This window comes from Halyomorpha halys, unplaced genomic scaffold (assembly GCF_000696795.3).
Source record: "Halyomorpha halys isolate HHAL.00 unplaced genomic scaffold, Hhal_1.1 Scaffold107.1, whole genome shotgun sequence".
Taxonomy (NCBI): Eukaryota; Metazoa; Arthropoda; class Insecta; order Hemiptera; family Pentatomidae; genus Halyomorpha; species Halyomorpha halys.
The window spans coordinates 831,458-849,844 of record NW_027112128.1 but is presented as its reverse complement, the minus strand read 5'-3'; the positions used below and the strand labels follow the sequence as shown (position 1 = coordinate 849,844).

Sequence of the window (18,387 nt, the reverse complement as noted above, 5' to 3'; positions counted from 1 at the left end):
GCTACGACTTATAAGCTATAACAGTACAATATAAATTAATATCTGGTGATAAAACTAATAATTCAATGAAGAAAATACAAAATATTAAAATGAAAATAAAATAATTGAAAGAACTTATGAAGTGAATAATAAAGATAATAATTTACAATTAATAAATTAATAATAATGTGCTAATAATTTTTTAACGATATTCTGATTATCATTGTCTATAAACAGAGATTCTGTATCATCTATAATAAAATAAAACAACTCACATTTTAGTAGCAGTTTTAGGGAAATAGACTTCACCAACTCCCAAAAGATCTTACTTTCAGAACCACTCAAACTGATTAGGATCACTCTTGCATATCAAACAACGAAGGGAAAGGAGCAATTAAACTGGGAAGGCTAATGGACGAAATGCTCACTTTTTCAATACATATATTTATTAAAAGTAATTAATAATAAAAGGTTTCAAATTATGGTGTTTTTAATTTTTTTTTTTATTGCATCAAAAATAATAAATAATAAAAATGTTTTTCGGAATCATGATATCAAAACTCAAAAAAATGAATTAGTATTAATATCTAAAATAATAATACATTAAACTAATAATACATAAAAAACACAAAGGAAAAGAAAAAACACACAATAAAAAACTATAAGTTACCTGCTTTAGTTTTTTATGGTAAGTTTTTCTAATAAAATACCGAATAAATGTTATATATTAGTAGAGAATTAAAATTTCATGGATTTGAGGATTTCGGGCTTTTTTTTAATAAGGCGTTCGGTTGTAAACTTTCCTATAACTCCTTTATAATGTAAATTTGTATGAGTCCTAAAATAAAAAATATCCTTTGAAATAGTAACCTGTAATTTTCATGTTTGTGGTCTAATTTTTTCTATTAACCTTCGATTATACTAACAAGATAGCATTTTCACACTTAATATTAAAAGTTTTTGTGGTCAATAAGTGTGAAGTTGTCATGAAAACGGCTTATTTTCAAGTGGAGGCCTTTTTTTTTTTTTAGCTCATTATTAAAAGTGAATCTAATCATCATTCTAGTGTTTATATGCAAAGGATGTTCCAGTCTTGGTTCCAGTACAGTACACAACTTCATCCTTCCAAACCTCCACACTTTAGATTTTATTTCATCTGGGTAATTACTCTGGCATATTGAGGGTATCTTTTGATTAATAACCTTCCTTTATGCTCTACTAAATAAAATATGTAAAATGGGGTAACTTTTTTTTTTTAGATTCTCACAGTTAAAAATGTCATTTAAAAAAGTCTTAAAATTTAAAACAAATTCATATCGAGCACTTTGATCCGACGCGACCTGAAGGCGTAAATCGCCAAAAACCGTTAAGAATTCCTGTACTGTTTTTGACTACTTGCGTAGATATAGTGTTGAAAATCGAAAAAATCGTTTCCCCAAAGGGTTCGTTATCATTAATGAGGTATTTGATAATTAAGGTGAGGAGTCTAAATTGGTCATTATGATAGTCAATTTAGACTCCTTACCTGGTTGGAGTAACGCAAATTATAATAACAGCTTCTAATAGCAAATTGGGTTCTAAAACAATTTTATTTTGAAATTATTTTCGATTTTTCGCCCCCTTGACGCGTAAATCGTCAAAAAGCATAACTTTATCAAGCCGTGAAGTAAAAAACTTCATAATTACAGAAATACTGAGAGAAAAAAAATCCGTATATCATATTTTGCTTATATATATTCGGTCAGCAATAATGTCTGATTGTCCAGAGCATTCTCCGACACGGGTGATCATCATTAGATTATACAAGATGTTACGTCGACACGAATTTCTTATGGAAGAGCCACACACCAATATGGTTACTATGACGCTTAATGCTTTAGCGGATACATGCTATAAATAAGAAGTATTTTCCCTGTTACATGAGGCGGTACGGGGTGTGAGCGTCTAAGAACTGGGCTGGAGTAAAAGATAATTACCTCTTACACTACGGGCAGCGTGATGAAAATAGTTCGTGACTTGGGCGAGCACGTCACATGTATAATAATTCTTAGAGAACTGAGTAATCATGAAGGTATGTACACATATCTTCATAAACAATAACTTTAGACAAACAGTTCTTTAATTACTTTTAATATATGTGTGTATATATTAGTCTCCTTAACTTGGACAATTCCAAAAAATAAAATTTAATATTGACAAAATTTTGTAAGCTTAATAAACACCATAATTAATGTTATCACCTCCAATAGAATAGCCTGCCAAAATTGGTAGACTAAAAGTTTTCCTAACTGAAATATTCCTAGGGTTAATTGAATCCGATGCGATACATTCACAATGCATGTGATTAAAAATTCGAATACTTTCTTTTAATTTCCATCTCAAAATCCTTTAACTATATTGTGTTTTTTTTTAGTACACTGTTATTGATAAGAGAAAGTTAATATTATTTTTTTTTTTAACACAGTCATAAAAAATTAAAAAAATAAGCTTTATATTTTAGTCAAGTTGGCACCTTGCTATTTCATGGTAATAAAATACATTTAGCAGTATTTTGTTTCCTCAGTCGCTACATCCCCAACATCATCTTGATAAAAAAGAAAAATATACTGGATAATAAATGTAACTTCATTTTTTTTTTTTCAATTTCTTATATTAAGACATTTCCTGAAATGCTCGATTATTCTTATTATATGAATATATTACAAATAAAATAATAATATATTACATTTTAAAATATCTGAACCTTTATAAAACATCCTTTAATCTGTTATTCATTAATTACTAGCAAATGAGAGTGAAACCCTTCGACAAGAGTAAAGAATTTTTAATATGAAGTTCACAGTATCCTGGCCCTTCTATATAGGTCTTGTCTTCACTGGAATGGAAAGTATTAGGCTTTACTGAGATCAAATATAAAATTAAAATATGTGTCAACTGCTTCGTCTAACATCGTTGCGTAAATCCTCTCTTTCAAGATCCTTCATCTCACAGATGGTGTCCAGCATTGGAGTATTTCTGGTCTCAGGAAGAAACGTCAATAAGAATGCACCAAGGAGTGCAAGGGAACCACTCAGTGCAGTTGGAAGCCACCAAACAATCTTTCCCTGCAAAATTCATTACATCAAAACAAATATATATATATATATATCTTAACTATAACTTTTTTCACGACTGTTGTAGGTATACATTTTTCTTTTTGGTGGGTCATGAGGATCAGTCAATAATACATCTTTTGGCAACATTTCGCAGCTTTATTGTTTGGATAGTCATGCCCTACAATGGAAAAACACAGTTTTGTAGAATATACATTCTCTTCAAATAATTGTCACAAAACTACAAGTACATAGTGCACTATTAGTGACATAGCGCGCGCACATGTCTGTGTATATATACATTTTTTCTTTTTGGTGGGTCAACAATTTCAAACATGTAAAGGCCATCATATATTTGGTTATTATTTATACAACAGACATAGATATATTACAGTTAGTTATTGTATATATAGTATAGGCTCAGAAGTATTTATTTGCCTATATAGAATTAGCACCTGGCCATTCAGATTGACTAAGTAAATATCACAGCTTGTTTGAATAGGTATTCATCTGGCAAAAAAATTGTTTAGATATTTTTTGAAATGGACATGCCCCAAAGATATTACCTCAGACAAGAGTTTCTTTCTCAACTATGGTCCCTCTTTAGAAGATTCCAGGGTACTGTCAAAATGTAATTAGTCTAAAAAAGTAAGCAGTCTACTATCTAGGTAAGTAGTCTACAAAACAATCTATGGAATTAATCAAATACAATCTTAATAAAACAAACTTATTTTTTCAGATTTGCCTCTATTTTAATGAGAAGCAGCAGAAGAAATCTAATCCTGATCAATTCATTTTACCCTATTTTTTATTTATATGCAGTAAGAATTCATTTTTTTATATTGCACTTTAGTTATTCTTTAGTTAATACTTTAATTATGCATACAATAGATGTACTCACCAATATGTCCACTATGTATGGTGCTAGCATTGGGCCAAATTGTGATGTAGTAATGCAGCTACCCATTGCAGTATTGCGATTTTCAGTTGGATATAGTTCTATAGTGTAAAACATGATTATACCATATGCAGAAGCTAGCACAAGTCTCCCAACCAGAGAAACGCATATGATCGGCCAACCTGATAGTCAAAGAAATATTTATTTCATTTTATAAAAAAATATAAAAATTATTTATTTTTGATCGATATATGTAAAAATTCAAGCCATATATTATTACTTTTTTGTTTTCCATCAATCAATATTCTTTGGAAGAGTAATATAGTCAGGTATAGTCATATAGTCAGGTATGTTATATTATCTAATAATATTATTATAGGAAATATTACCCTGTGGTAACACTATCATTATTAACATTGCAGTTCCAGCTACAATACACAATGCTATTGCAGAACTCTTTCTACCAAAGTATGTAAGGATGAGAAGTGGAAACAAGTAGCCCGGTATTTCTACAATTCCATTCAATGCCACATAGATGTACTGATTGACTTCAAAGTTCACTCCACTTAGAGCTAAGAAAAGAATGAGAGAACAGTAAAAGTATCAGTAAGATTTGTTGACATAAGTTTAATATTTTACAATGAGAGGGCACTAATAAATTTGTAAAAAGTCAGTTATTTGTAAAATTATCAGCATTTTGTCCATATATAATAAAAACAAAAAATCTGATTCTTCTTTTTTTTAAAAAATGATGTATTAATCGCATAGATCAAAATATATCAATAATCTAAAAAAAGTATAAAATGATATCCTATATAAACATATAAAAACAGTATTTCTCTATGAACCAAGTTCGTTTGTGAAGCTTATATCAATTTTATTTCTATTTATCAAATTCTTTGTATTTATTATTCAGAAATAAGCAAACATTATCTATTATTATCTAAACATTATCTATTATCTATATTATCTAACCACGTTAGAGTGTTGTAGTCCCATGCAAACAATAATAAAATGTTTTTCACACTTGGAGGTTTTCTTCTAAGTTTCATTATAAAACATCCTATTAATATGTTTCTTGATATTATTATTATTATATATTATATGTTTATTATTTATATATTTTTTCAACGTCTCAAAGCTTTTACTCAGGATCAACAATCTGAAATAAGTTAATCATATTACAAAATAAACACCTCTGTCTTGAATATTGCTTTTTAAATAAATAACAGCTTTCATATATGTCCATAACTCTATATTAAGTCTTTAATTAAAATAATTTATAATGTACACAAATCAAAATTTTACTGTGAAACTATATTATTTTCAAGTAGAGTGCTGGAAACATTGATGAAAAATGATTAAAATAAAAATTAATTGGAATGATTTTTCAAAAAACTATCTAATAGAACAATTATAAAGAATCAGTAATACATCTGTAGGACTCTCACAATAAAAAAACAAAATATGCATATAATGCAAATAAAATTATTTAATTTAGTTCAAATTCAATAATTTGAAAATAAATATAAAAGATTAGAAGTTATAAATTCAAATGAAAACATCAAGCATGACAAACCATAAAAATAATACATGTTTAATATAGTTTGGATAAAATAATATTAAAAATAAAATAAGGATTTGTAAACCAACAAACTATAAAAAACTTGATTACATAGATTAATCATAGCTAGAAGAAGCCAATGAAATTAACAGTTACTTACTTATTACAAAGTAATACAGGTTTCCCATAAACCACAAATAATTGCATATTAAGGTTCTTTTAGTTAGTTCAAATGTAGAGAAAAGTTTAAGGTAATCCTTCAAGAAAAATAACAAACTTTTGCCACTTGATCCAGGCTGGTGCTGAAAATGAACCAAATTAAAATAACACGATCTCATTTATTTCTAAAAGAATATAAGAGAAATTACGAAAACCTTCAAAACTAACTGAGGAGTATGATCAGGATCAATAGGAACTAAACGCCATGCACTTCCTATGATTTTTGATGCTTTTTCTAGTTTTCCAGAAGTTATTAACCACCTTGGAGATTCCGGTAAGAACCTATTGTCATAGTTGAAAAGATTGGTCTGATTAAAACAATTACTAATTCTTATAAAAATGTCATGGATGAAAAAGTTTAATATGCAGGTATTTTTTTACTTTTTAACTCAGTGAATTAACAAGCCATAGTTATATGACTTGCAAGGCAAAAGCAGAGGTGAATCAAGACAAGTCGGCGTCCAAGTCCTAAACATTTGAGTCCCCTGACAAGAGATTCTATAAATCACTCATTAAATTGCTAATTGCTAGTTAAAGATTTAGTTTGATTCAGTGGAAGGTCATTTCCAAACCGCTAATCATTTAATCATAAAGAGAAAGTAAGACTCTACACAAAGCCAACAGAGATTCTATGTCTGCTCTTATAAATTTTTAGTCACCCATGTCAAGCAATGAGTGTCAGTCACTAAAACAACCTAAGATAAAAATTTAGCCAAAATGGTTTTAAGGATAAAATTATGGAAATGAGGTCAACAAAATATGAATTTACCCAAATTATACCAAATAAGGGTAGGAATACTTTGATAGTAATTGTTCTTGACATCATATAACTATTTAAATAAAATCAATTGTATCCAAATTAAAGTTTCAAAGACTTATAGAAAAACATTCTTTATTTTCTCAAAAGTCTAATGTTTTGGCCATCCTCAAGGACAATCTTAAAAACCAATTTACACTCATATAAATTATTTAAAAAATTTTCTTAGCACACTATTCTGCCCAGATCATTACTTTCAGTAAAATTATCCTATTTCGTCTCTATTTCATTAATATTAAACTTACAATCATAATAAATTTAACTCTATTACACCTTGCTATCATAACCTTAATCATATCATTTAATTATTTTTACATATAGCTGTCCCAAATGCATATTAAGCAGTTTTACAATTTGTTAATTGTGCATCTGATCAAGAGAATTTTGTTTTTCATAAATCTTGGCTACAGATGGATAAATAAAGACATGGAGTGTAATGATTTCTATCACTCATTTTTATTATTAATAATTATTCATAATATATTATAATATAATTACTGTTTCAAATACTTTCTCTCTATACTGTAATTACTGTAACTCTACTTGTTATTACAATGCCTGTATATCATTTCTTTTCACATTTTTTAAAAGTATTAATGATGTAATATTATCTGAAAAAAATATAATTCTTAGGAATGAGTATTTAAAAAATTCTTTATAGCTTTTTCTAAGACAGCAATGAACAGGAATATGGAATTTATATTTCACCTTTAACGTTATGCAAAGATTGATAAAATAATGTAATATATTAAACATTCATATTCTTCATCCATAAAGTTTCCCTAAAATTTGAATTTTCACACCCGATTTTGAATTATAATAGTGTTTGAAATTTGTTTATCTAATTTTGTAAATACAGTACAGTAGAATCCTGCTTAACCAGCTCTCCAAGTAAGCTAACATTAAAACAAAAGAATAAAAAATTGTTGAGAAAACGTTGAGTTTGGTATAATAAAGCAAAATACCTAACTTTGTAGCTACTATTAAAATCATCAAACTCTTTTGTATACTTAAGTTAAATCTGTTTTAAATTAATTTAAATATGTTTTACAAATTTAATTTCACCATAAACTAATAAACATGTCACCTATATCTTAGGCTTTGTATTGCATTTTAATGTTTACCTAATAAATGAGTTAAATTAATACTGAAGTTTTTTCTTGTATATACTCTGAATCAATCGCCTAACCAGTTTAACAGATGATGCCTCAGTCTCAACTAGGATGGAAAAGTGAGGTTCTACTGTACTTAAATACTACTTCAAGGAACAAAATGAAAACATGTTGTAGGTTCATAAAGTACTTCACCTTATCTTTGATCTTAAATTATTTTATGATAATTGACAATAATAAAATATAATTATTACCAGCAATGTATAACCAGCAAAACCATTGGTATAGAGATTGCTAATTGAAGTTGCCTCCAGTCATTGGTCAAATATGCAAGGATCGAGAGTTGCAGAAGTCCGCACGAAAAAGCTAAATTGAATATGTTTGCTAAATATGCTCTATACGTTTTAACTGTAAGTTCCAGCACTGCAAAATAGATGTTTAGTAGTAATAAAAGAGATCAATACTGTGGGAAATCCCACTATGTAACTTACACAAACTCTAAAAATATTACCAGAAATATTTTTAAAATATCTTTTCGATAACTAAAATATAGTTATAGTTCTTAACAAATTTATCATTTCTAAGTAATCAACAGTTTATAATAAATAATTCTCCCATATTTTATTTATCTTTATATTACTTTCATAGCCTTAGTATTGTGGCTACTTACAGATTGTGTAAGCAGTTTCATAAAGTCCAGATCCAGCAATTCCTATCATCAGTCGAAATGCTATAAACATTATATAACTATCCACAAACGCAGCAGATGGGCCTGCTACCCAAAACAGTATGGATGAAAATATAAATACCTTCTTTCTTCCATACCTAAATAAAATATTAGTTATTTTAATATTAGCTTTAACTTCTGTTTTAAAATAATATATTCATATTTAGTTTTAATAAAGTTTATTTTTCAAGTTAGAAATTTATTTTAATAATAATTTTCAATATGTATAAAGAAGCATGAAAATCGTTGTCATTTTCATCTTTTCCTGGTACTTAAACACGAGCTGATTCTGTGAAAAGATGTATTTTTCTCAATACTTTTTTTATACAGTTTATTTCACTTTTTTTTTATGGAATATCTATCTTAGGGAACTATGATCTAAAGAGAGCCATATTGGATGAAGAAAAATAAAGCCATAGACACTTTTATCATTTTCCCCACATTTACAGCACTACAAAATGAAATTGTATAGCTAAATTCGGTAGAATTAAGAGAGAGGGAACCAGGGCTAATAATTACAGAATTTTCTATCCAATATTTCAGTCCTAAGAGGTGAAAATGGGTGTGTTTATTGGGTTTTGGCAAGTATTTGGCCTTAACAAGCTGGCATTATCTGTTCACAATCTATGTTATTTGGTAATATACTGAATACTATCTTTTCTTATTTTTCTTGGGCTCCAATAGCTGATCTAAAGAGTTATGAAGTCTGTATCCAAACAAACTATGTGCTTCAAGACCATAACAATTAACCAAATTATCAACTGATTTGACTCAGAAGTCTTTGATTTGTTTTGCTATATTTTTCCGGCTTAGATTTCTTCTTTAAAGAAGATGGCCACGAGACCAGCTAATGTAAAATGTAATTAGAGTGCTACCAATGGGTAGTTTTTCTACTCGCCTGTAACACTCCAATTTAACTTAGATCAGATTTACTAAATGTATTATAATGTACAGTTGTAAATAGCAATAAATAAATATTAAAAAAAAAAAAAGATTTCTTCTTTATGATTAATAGGAAATAAATAAGAATTCCTTAATTCATTATTTAATCGACCAAATTAGGGCCTTAGTAACCATTATAGAACCACCAGAAATTCGTTACCAAGTTAAGTGTGGAAGAAACTAATTTTTTTAATTATTTCGGAATGTAATTTATATAGGCTGGGTTTTTAGCATTGGGCTATTGTACTATTATGAGAGAGGGAGTGAAATATCGGAATGAAAATGTTATGATTGGTAGTTTTTCTTACAGCTATTTTCATCCATCTAATTTTGCCTAGCAATTTCCTTTGGGATTTTCGTCAATTATTAGTGATGATAAATACGCTTCTGTGCTTTGTATGATTAATTAGTTCTGAGCCCAACTGAAGATGTCTGATAGTCTATACCAGAAGGCCTGAACAATGCGTAATCGGTAGTTTAGGTAGCTGATTTGGGGATGAATTAACAGGGTGAGTTCTACGGTAACTAGTAAATCCTCGTAGGATGGAAACTTCACTTCGTAGGGAACTAGAATACAGTCGTGATGGGGATAGAAAGTCTAACTGTAGGTCCTTACGAAAGAAAGTATCGAGTTGGTTATTTTATATCTGACTCCAATAGATAATATTAGGTATTCTTGACCAGAAAGCCTCGACAATGCGTATTCAATACAGGTATGGTAGTTGATTAGAAAGTGAATAGATAGGATGAGACTTGCGGGATAACAGCCTTAATTCTTCTAAAGATGGTAACCTCGTCTTACCGGGCACTATTTCTGTAGGTACGATGGAGGAATGCACGCCCAGAGGGTAACCCAGCCGCAGGGTCATGCAGGAAGGTAACTTCGTTCAACCGGGCACTATTCCGGTAGATACGAAGGAGGCATGTAGCCGCTGGGTACTAAGATCCTGTAAGAGGATACAAGGTAAAGGAAAGAGGAGGTAAGCAACAGTAAACTAGCATGAAATAAGACTCATCATATAAAAAATAAGTTGGAAGTCTCATATACTGAATGTCTTATTTGCTTTCCCAAGAAGGTACCGTTTCAGTACACTCGGTGAGGTATTGATTCTATTAACAATACAAAGGCTGGTGAGAGGCACCACCTGTAAGGACTTGCTTTTTTTGTGATTCAGTCATGGCCGTATGTAGAGGGGAGCCGCAGAAGAGCAAAAATAATATCCAACAATTTAGTGATTTGCGACATTTTGACCTGAAATGTAGGTCTTTATCAGTGTTAAAGTGTGATATAAAAATTAATTTTGTATTGTGTATAAATTGCTCTGCGGCAATCTATGAATATATCGATTGTTGATCACAAGCCGTTTGTAACGGCTAATAATCCTTTTGTTTACTCAATAGTTGTCAAGCATTTGTTGTGTTCACTTCTTTGTTCTCACTGCAGTAAAATCGTTTCATCTAATCGTAAAAAATAAAACAGTAGGAACATTAAAAACATTTTATATTTGTGTCCACCACCACCCGCGCTCAAAGGGACTTGACAATGTGCATACATCATTTTGATCATAGTCTCCTTAAATGAAGATTTAGTAGGAAACAATTAAAAGAAACTATTAATGATTTAAAAAAAACGAATGAAAAAAAATTGATATGCCTTTTCAGATAATGAAACTCACAATTAAGCTACTTGCAACTAAAGATATAATACGGCCATTTTGAGAAATCTGTATAATAATTCAGCGACTTGTAGGTACAGGAAAATTTCAAGATATTTTTACTAGACTAATTTTATTCACATTACCGTGTCTTCATCATTTCTTTATCGGCTGTTCAAGCTTCCAATTTATGAAACTTTGCTTTCTTTAATTTAGGATTCTGTGAGGTTGCAGTCATTATATTTACCTTAGATATAAATTTATAACTTATCGACTTTCTTTTATTTTTGTCTATTAAAGGGAAACAAAGAATAAAAAATAATCAATTTTGCTTAAATCTAGAAAATATATAACAAATACATACCTGTCGCTAAGCATGCCCAAAAGCACAGCTCCAATGACTTTACCTACAGCAACACTGCTCTGAGCTGTTGATCGGAGAGGCAAATCATCACAAACAAGATCCCACTACAAGTTTAAAATAGATAAATTAATAACTTATTTTAAATTATAAAATGTTTATTGGTAGACTAAAACATATTATGTACAAACCTTACTGACTATTGTCTGATGAACTACCTCTTCATCATAAATGTAATTTTTACATTTTACCAAATCTGGTTTTTGGCTGGTATTGCAGTAGCTAAGAGCATCATTAAAATCCAAATCCTTTAGTATAGAGTAATTCCAAGCATAATGAACACAACTTTGTTTTGCCAATCTACATGTTTATCATAAATATTTTGATGGTGAAAATAAAGAGAGGCAGTAAATAAGGTCTAAAAAAAATAATTCAAAATTCAGTATCACCTACCCTGGACTGCTAATTTCTCTAATTTGTTCCTTCGTCCAGTTTGCTTCAACTAGTTCCGGAATATTGCAGAAGAAAGAAGGATTTCCTCCAAGAAATACGTATGAAACTAAATGAGAACCGACAACAATTGTTGGGCTAGCCGTTAGAAACAGTATCCATACTAACCAACAATGGTTTTTGCATTTTTTTTCTAAAGCATTTTCTATTGCTGCAGGATCCATTTCACAGTTATTAAATGAAAAATACTGTGAACGATAACCTAAAAAAAAAAAATTATATTAAGAATAACTCTGATAAATTAAATGTAGAGTATAATATTTTTAGTTATTATATGTTTAATCCGACAATCAAGCAAAGTTTAAATCATAATCCAACAATGTGACCACGTGGAGTGTAGATTGTATCCATTTGTACTGATATGTATGCTTTTGTCGGCATGTCGTACCTGATAAGAAATTATTTTTAAGGCTCATTATTTTTAGAAATTAATCTTTAATTTAGGCGATGAAAAATAAATGAATAATAAAATTTTTAATTGGAAAGTTATGTTTTTTCTTACAATGTATAGCTGGGTTTAACCTCCCAGGGTTTTACCCCCTGGGTAGACACTCCAAATAGAAAAGGAAGAATATGTTATCCTATAAACTACAAACCTTTTCTAGCCAAAACGAAGAAGTTGAAATTTCGTGGGTCTTTAAGGACTCTTATCTATCTTATCTTATGTAATCAAGGAATTTAAGGAAATTAAAAACGCTTCTCATAAACGTTGATATTTGCAAACTATAAATTTTCTCTTAAAACAGCTCTCAAATATACTTAAGTATTATGGCAGTATGCGCTGAAATAAATCTAATCATTATATTGTTGAAAACATTTTTTAAATGTTTAAATTTCGTGAATAGAAACCAGAGAAAAAGTCAACTGAACCCAAAGAGGCTTGAAATATAATCACAATATAATATTTTTTTTTCAATTGTGCGGTTAAATGATTTGAATTTTGAAGGGTTTGGTTTATGTTGAGTCCACTTTGACCAATTTGAACATTCAAAATTAAATATATCACTAACCCTCAAGAAATCAATAAAAGCAGAATGCATCTATCAGAAATTATATTTAAAAAGTTTCTAAACTGTTTATTTTGTATCAGAAGAGAATTATTCTTTAATTGCGTTACGAAATTTAACTTTGTTGAAAAAATATATAATATTACAGGATGTGAAGTAAAAAGACCGAATAGAAAATTGATTGAAACCATCTCAAACGAATTATTTAAAAAGACACGGAGAAAATCACCCTGTCACAGTACAAAAATTTTATTATCAAACTGAATCTAAGGGGTCAGTCACTGTGGAAACCACGAGACGTATTTTAAATAAACATGTGAAAATTACCATGCTAGACTGAGATTTCTTCCTTAAAACATTGTGCGAATATCCATATTAAGCTAACTCAAACATGCGCTAGACTATTGTATCCTGTCATCGATAGAAAACTAGATTAAAATCAGATATAATTCTTCTATACAAAACAATATTTAGATCATTATTGATGTACGGTTTTTAATTTTGAGATGCAGCTTCCTGTACGAAAAAATCACTAACATTTCAAAACAAGTTTTAAAAATCACAGATAGATGTCCCTTAGTTTATTAAGAACGGTCAATTACATAATGACCTACTAGCTGAATTCACCTAAGCTCGTTTTACCAGCTTTCATTCTCCATTGTCAGCAGTTACTGGTACTGGTACTGATACTGGTAATGGCGGGGGAACAAGTTTGGCAAGTTGGCCTATTGGTCCTTTTTGCCATCCCCAAGACAACCCAATGGAATGTCGCTGTAATATATCTTATTCCTCTATATCGAACCTTTTCGACTTTCTAATGAAATTCATAAGGGAGGAAGCCTCACTTCCTGCAATTTATCTAAGGCCTAAAAGTCTGTATCTTGACGCATACCTACCACAGTCTGCTATGTAATGTAAGGCAGTCTCTGGGGCCTGTCCACATAAGAAGCAGGTTTAATCATGGACTACTCCACATATCTTAAGATGTCTTTGAAGTCTGCAATGCTCTGTAAGAACTCCTATTAATAATCGGAGTTCATTTCTGTTTAGGCCTAGCAGCCACTTAGTTTTAGAAGTAGAGGGTTTAGTTATTAAAATCTTGGCCTGTCTCAGCCCAGTCCCTCCACTCCTTACCTGCTTTCTTCCATATCCAGTCAAGAACTACTTTTTTCTGATGCCTAGGAATGGTTCTGGTCCTATAGGAGGGTGCTCAGCTCCGATTCTAGCAATCTGATCACCTTTTTCATTACCTGAGATTCTCTTGTGTCCTGGGGTCCACACAAACTGAAGCTTCTTTAAGAACGCTAATGATTCTAAGGATTGTTTATACTCTCTTACCAAATTAGAGGTAACTCTAGGTGACTCCAAGGCTTGAAGGGCAGACAGACTATCTGAAAAGATGGTGATGCCAGTCCTTTCACAGCAAGTGACTTCAGGGCATAAAGTTGCAGACAAGATGGCAAACACTTCTGCCAGAAAGACAGTCGAGTGCTTACCTAGTGGGAAGCTTAGTTCTATGCCTAATTCTTCTATATAAAGAACTTCTGGTCACCAGTTAAAGAAATAATGAAATATAAAAACCCGAAACAAATTAAAAACGGAAATATCAAATGTCAATGCTGAAACTAAATAAAAGGTGGAGAATTAATTATAGCTACTTATAACTCTGGAAAAAACACTAACTCTCCTGCAAAATGCGCACTGAACCATTTTTAAGAACCTAACTAACGAACAGTTTAAGAACTATTTAATTTTTTATACTTTTCATTATAACAAACGTATTTGACACTATCATCGGTGTTACGAAACCCATCACCTTGAGAACTAAACATAAGTAGAGGAGATAACGCTAGTAGAGAAAATTATGATAACGTTTGTCTATATTAGGAGAAATAAATTTTAGATATAGCATATAAATTTTTATTCAATTCCTAATGAAAAAGTTGTGGCTACTAATGAGTTATTAACCTTAATTCTACTAATGACATTTTTTATTATAAATAATTATGTTTATTACCTCTTCCTTTTCCTTAACCTTGATAAAATTTTCATATCTCAACGACTTTCAGTTCCTTCCAGCCCATATTTCACTTCGTCCTTAGATGTGGATAGAGGAATACTTATCTTTTCCGCGACCTACTTATCATAAACAACACAAATAGAACTATCTACACTGATTAGTTAAAAGCAACTGACTGGTAAATACTCTTAAACTACCACTCCCAATTTTAATACTAAAAACCTATCCCCTACCATGAAAAAGTAACCTTGTCTAGGTAACTAGAAATCTCCCATTTCTCTCTCTCAATAAAACTAAAATATATCATTCCAAAAAAAGCCCTTATAAAATAATCACTTACTATTATATCTCACAACATCATTAACAAATGTATCAATTATTACCAAAATCATTCGTTCTCTGTCACCTCCATAGTAATAGTTTCTGGACACGAGGAATTCAGACAAATCAAATTATTAAGGTAAACAATTTTAGATATGCTTACTTCTCTAATTCTTTATAGTAAAAATCTCGAAAATACAACAAAAACCTAGTATCCTTTTGATTCTTGTGAAACAGTTTTCTGCAAATTTGAAGGCACGTGATGGGTAAGTTTGCTTCCTCACTACCTTCTTGACTTTCAACCGCTAACCTCCCAGTGATGTTCCCGCCTTCGGCAGGTGTTTCGTTTTCTCTGTAGACACTTGTTTGTATCAAATTGATACTTGCCCTTTAGTGTGATTTTTCGATAGTTCAAAATAAAAACTCCTTTTCGAGACAGCCTTCTACTATTTTATTGGTAAGTAACATGTTCTCGAGTATATAAAATTTTCTTCATGCATCCATTTCTTAACACCATTGGTATCAAGTTGATACTTGCGCCCTTCCGTGTAAGTTACCATTGGTTTTTCCTTTTTTTTTTTCAGTTTTCGATGCCGTGGGAGAAGAAAATTTATAACATGAATACTCATTTATTTGACAACAGAAGACATGATCATCCAGATTCTTCTTCTGATGCGAATAGTGACAATTATGAGTGCAATCAAATAGAAGAAAGGGAAGGATATTTATAGCGCGCCTGTCGTAAGGTAAAGTATCCGTCCCAAGTAGATGCCTTCAGTTTTTGAAGTTATACTATCCAGGTTAATTCAATGTAATGCACAGTTTCAGACAACTAGGCGTTAAAAGACTCAATTATATACATTATGATTTTTATTTGAGAAACAGTTCAACAATAAAGATAGTAATTCTTAAAAGTTATTAGCCTAATAAACTACTAAAAAAATCTTTAAAATAATAAGCTACAATTTGTTCATTAAAAAAACTACTATGTGTAATTGTGATGACTCTTCTTTTCATGATTGAAAAATATGAAATAAGTGTTAAAACCAATTTATTGAACAGTTAGTTGCGCTTAGTTAATTTTTTATAATCCATTCAATATTGAATAAATTCGAAGTTATTTAAATTGGTGAAGTTGGTTTGAAACATGAAATTGAAGCAGAGGTCACAGTTCTAAAAATGACAATACATAACGAAATAACAGGCAAATAAAAATATAAGTAAATTGTAAATTATCTGAGATTGTATGAGTTGAGTAGTAAATTAGTTACGGAAGCCAAGAAAACATTTTTTATTATCACAAGAAATAATAAGACCAATAAATACATGGAAAAATAAAACCGCACAATGGTTTTGTTGGTCACATTTTGTGGAAACTAAATAACGCTAAATCAATGACTTTAACTAATGAACTATTTAGTATATGTAAACACTACATATACATCAAACAATACACATACATACAAATAACTACATCATTATACTGTATAGTTCATATACAGTATAATGATGTAGGTACTTATTTTCTTAAAAAAAAAAACTAAAATCAGCCAATGTTGGAAGGCGTTTTTGCCACAAATACACCATAACTCTGAAAATGTTCATAAATTTTAATTTACCATATTGTAAATATTTAAATTCAAATCAGCCATGGTATCGTGCTGTTTCCTTCGCGGTGCATGAAATATTCAATTTCTCTTTCACGCTATAAAACAGCTCTTCTCCGATTTAAATATTTCTACTTTATATGCTTTTTGGCCGTGTTTTTTTTTCCAACGCCGCAAGAAGAAAACCAGTATTTTGGTCAAGTGTGCTACCAAAGATGCTTCCCAGGAAGGGTAAAGCCTTTCAAAAGAACATCTTCAACTCATACATAAGGTCTCTTACTTCCTAACTGCCCAAAAATTAGTGATCGTAGTGCTGTTACTTAAGCCAGCGAAGAAAGATGGCTTGCCTGATCACTATCGCCCGATCGCACATAAGCAAGGTTTTCGAGCGGCTCCTACACCACCACTTTATGGAGCACTGCCGGGAAGCCAAAGTATCACCACCCCGAGCGGACTGGATATCAGCGAGGCGACGGTGGTGGACTCGGATAGAATACCAACGGCCAAGGAATATGCCCAACCCTTGGAGGAGGAGAGAACACGGAAATGGTAGAAGAAAGAGTGCTATGGACCAAGAAAATAGAAGAAGCCTAGTAAAACCAAGAAACAATAGTCGGCGGGAGGACCGCAAGTGTTACGGATGTGGTAAAATTGGACATTTAGTGGCGCATTACCCGCGCACGAGGTGCTTTGAATGTGGAAATGAGGGGCACATAGCCCCATATTTGTACCGAAGAAGAGATGTGGGCCGGGCGAACCAATGGAGATCAACGCCCAACAGATACGGGGAAGCCACCGTAGGTTCAGTAGATCTTCACTACTAAATCATGAATCTACGCAAGCATCAGTAGCATCAGAGACCGAAGAAGAAGTGAGAGGATGGAAGCGAGAGAACGGAGGAGAATGGAGACGAGGGTCAGGAGAGAGGAAGACGCGAGATATCTGAAGGGGTTGTCAGCAGAGAGACGACCGCACACTGCTGAATTATAATTTGCAAGAAAAGAGCGGCGGTCTGCCTATAATTGAGATCGCTGGAGTGGTGTGGACACCGGCAGTTCCAACACCATCATGTGCCGAGAAGCCTTGCTAAAGCTGTGTGATGGAGATAGGATACCCAAGATTCAGAAATGTCATTGTAAATTAATCACCCTGGGTGGACCTTGTGTGGTAGAGGGGGAGGTAGAGATAAGTTTGACCCGTTGGGGATTTAGTAGAGAGAACTTGCCGGTACATATCGTAGGGAGTATGCCGAGGGAATACAAAGTGATTGTGGGGTGTGACCTGCTAGGGAAGGTGGGTGTTTGGGTTAAGAATATCAAGGGAAATTGGAGAATTATGTTGGGGGATAAAATGTACAAATGTCATCGACAGAAGAAAACTGAGGGCGCACGGGTCGGAGCAATTAATCAGACCGAGAACTGGAGGCAGAGGCTTAAGAGAGAATATGAAGATATTTTTTTTAAACAAGGAGACATGCTCGGAGCAACTGGGAAGACGGTACATGAGATCACACTGAAACAAGACAAGGTCACTTATGTGAAAGAGAGGAGATACCC

General features: G+C 31.5%; 1 protein-coding gene across 7 annotated transcripts; it reads right to left on the bottom strand.

Annotated features, from left to right (window-relative positions):
• Positions 1-627: 627 nt before the first annotated feature.
• Positions 628-14,958, bottom strand: LOC106677754 (organic cation transporter protein). Of its 7 annotated transcripts, XM_067050145.1 has the most exons (12): positions 12,379-12,738; positions 11,820-12,078; positions 11,558-11,726; positions 11,370-11,473; positions 8,352-8,506; positions 7,936-8,104; positions 5,908-6,034; positions 5,694-5,835; positions 4,359-4,541; positions 3,973-4,151; positions 3,166-3,252; positions 2,964-3,083 (listed from the first exon to the last, which is right to left on the bottom strand). In XM_067050145.1, exons 2-11 carry the CDS (start codon positions 12,038-12,040, stop codon positions 3,193-3,195), a joined length of 1,509 nt encoding a protein of 502 aa, XP_066906246.1. In that variant the 5' UTR covers positions 12,041-12,078; positions 12,379-12,738; the 3' UTR covers positions 2,964-3,083; positions 3,166-3,192. The 7 variants fall into 7 exon arrangements, with proteins under 7 accessions (XP_024218359.1, XP_014271344.1, XP_014271341.1 ...); XM_014415858.3 differs by lacking the exons at positions 3,166-3,252; positions 12,379-12,738 and adding an exon at positions 14,901-14,958 and having other exon boundaries at positions 631-3,083; XM_014415855.3 differs by lacking the exons at positions 3,166-3,252; positions 12,379-12,738 and adding an exon at positions 13,780-14,673 and having other exon boundaries at positions 631-3,083.
• Between the last annotated feature and the right edge of the window lie 3,429 nt (positions 14,959-18,387).

What these genes read in the sequence shown, in the direction of transcription:
- LOC106677754 (XM_014415858.3), bottom strand. Translation starts at nt 12,040, where the DNA reads ATGGATCCTGCAGCAATAGAAAATGCTTTAGAAAAAAAATGCAAAAAC. An exon ending in ATCAGACAATAGTCAGTAAG is followed by an intron (nt 11,474 to 11,557) that starts GTTTGTACATAA and finishes TTAAACTTGTAG; the next exon opens with TGGGATCTTGTTTGTGATGA. An exon ending in CATACATAGTGGACATATTG is followed by an intron (nt 3,084 to 3,972) that starts GTGAGTACATCT and finishes TGAATTTTGCAG; the next exon opens with GGAAAGATTGTTTGGTGGCT.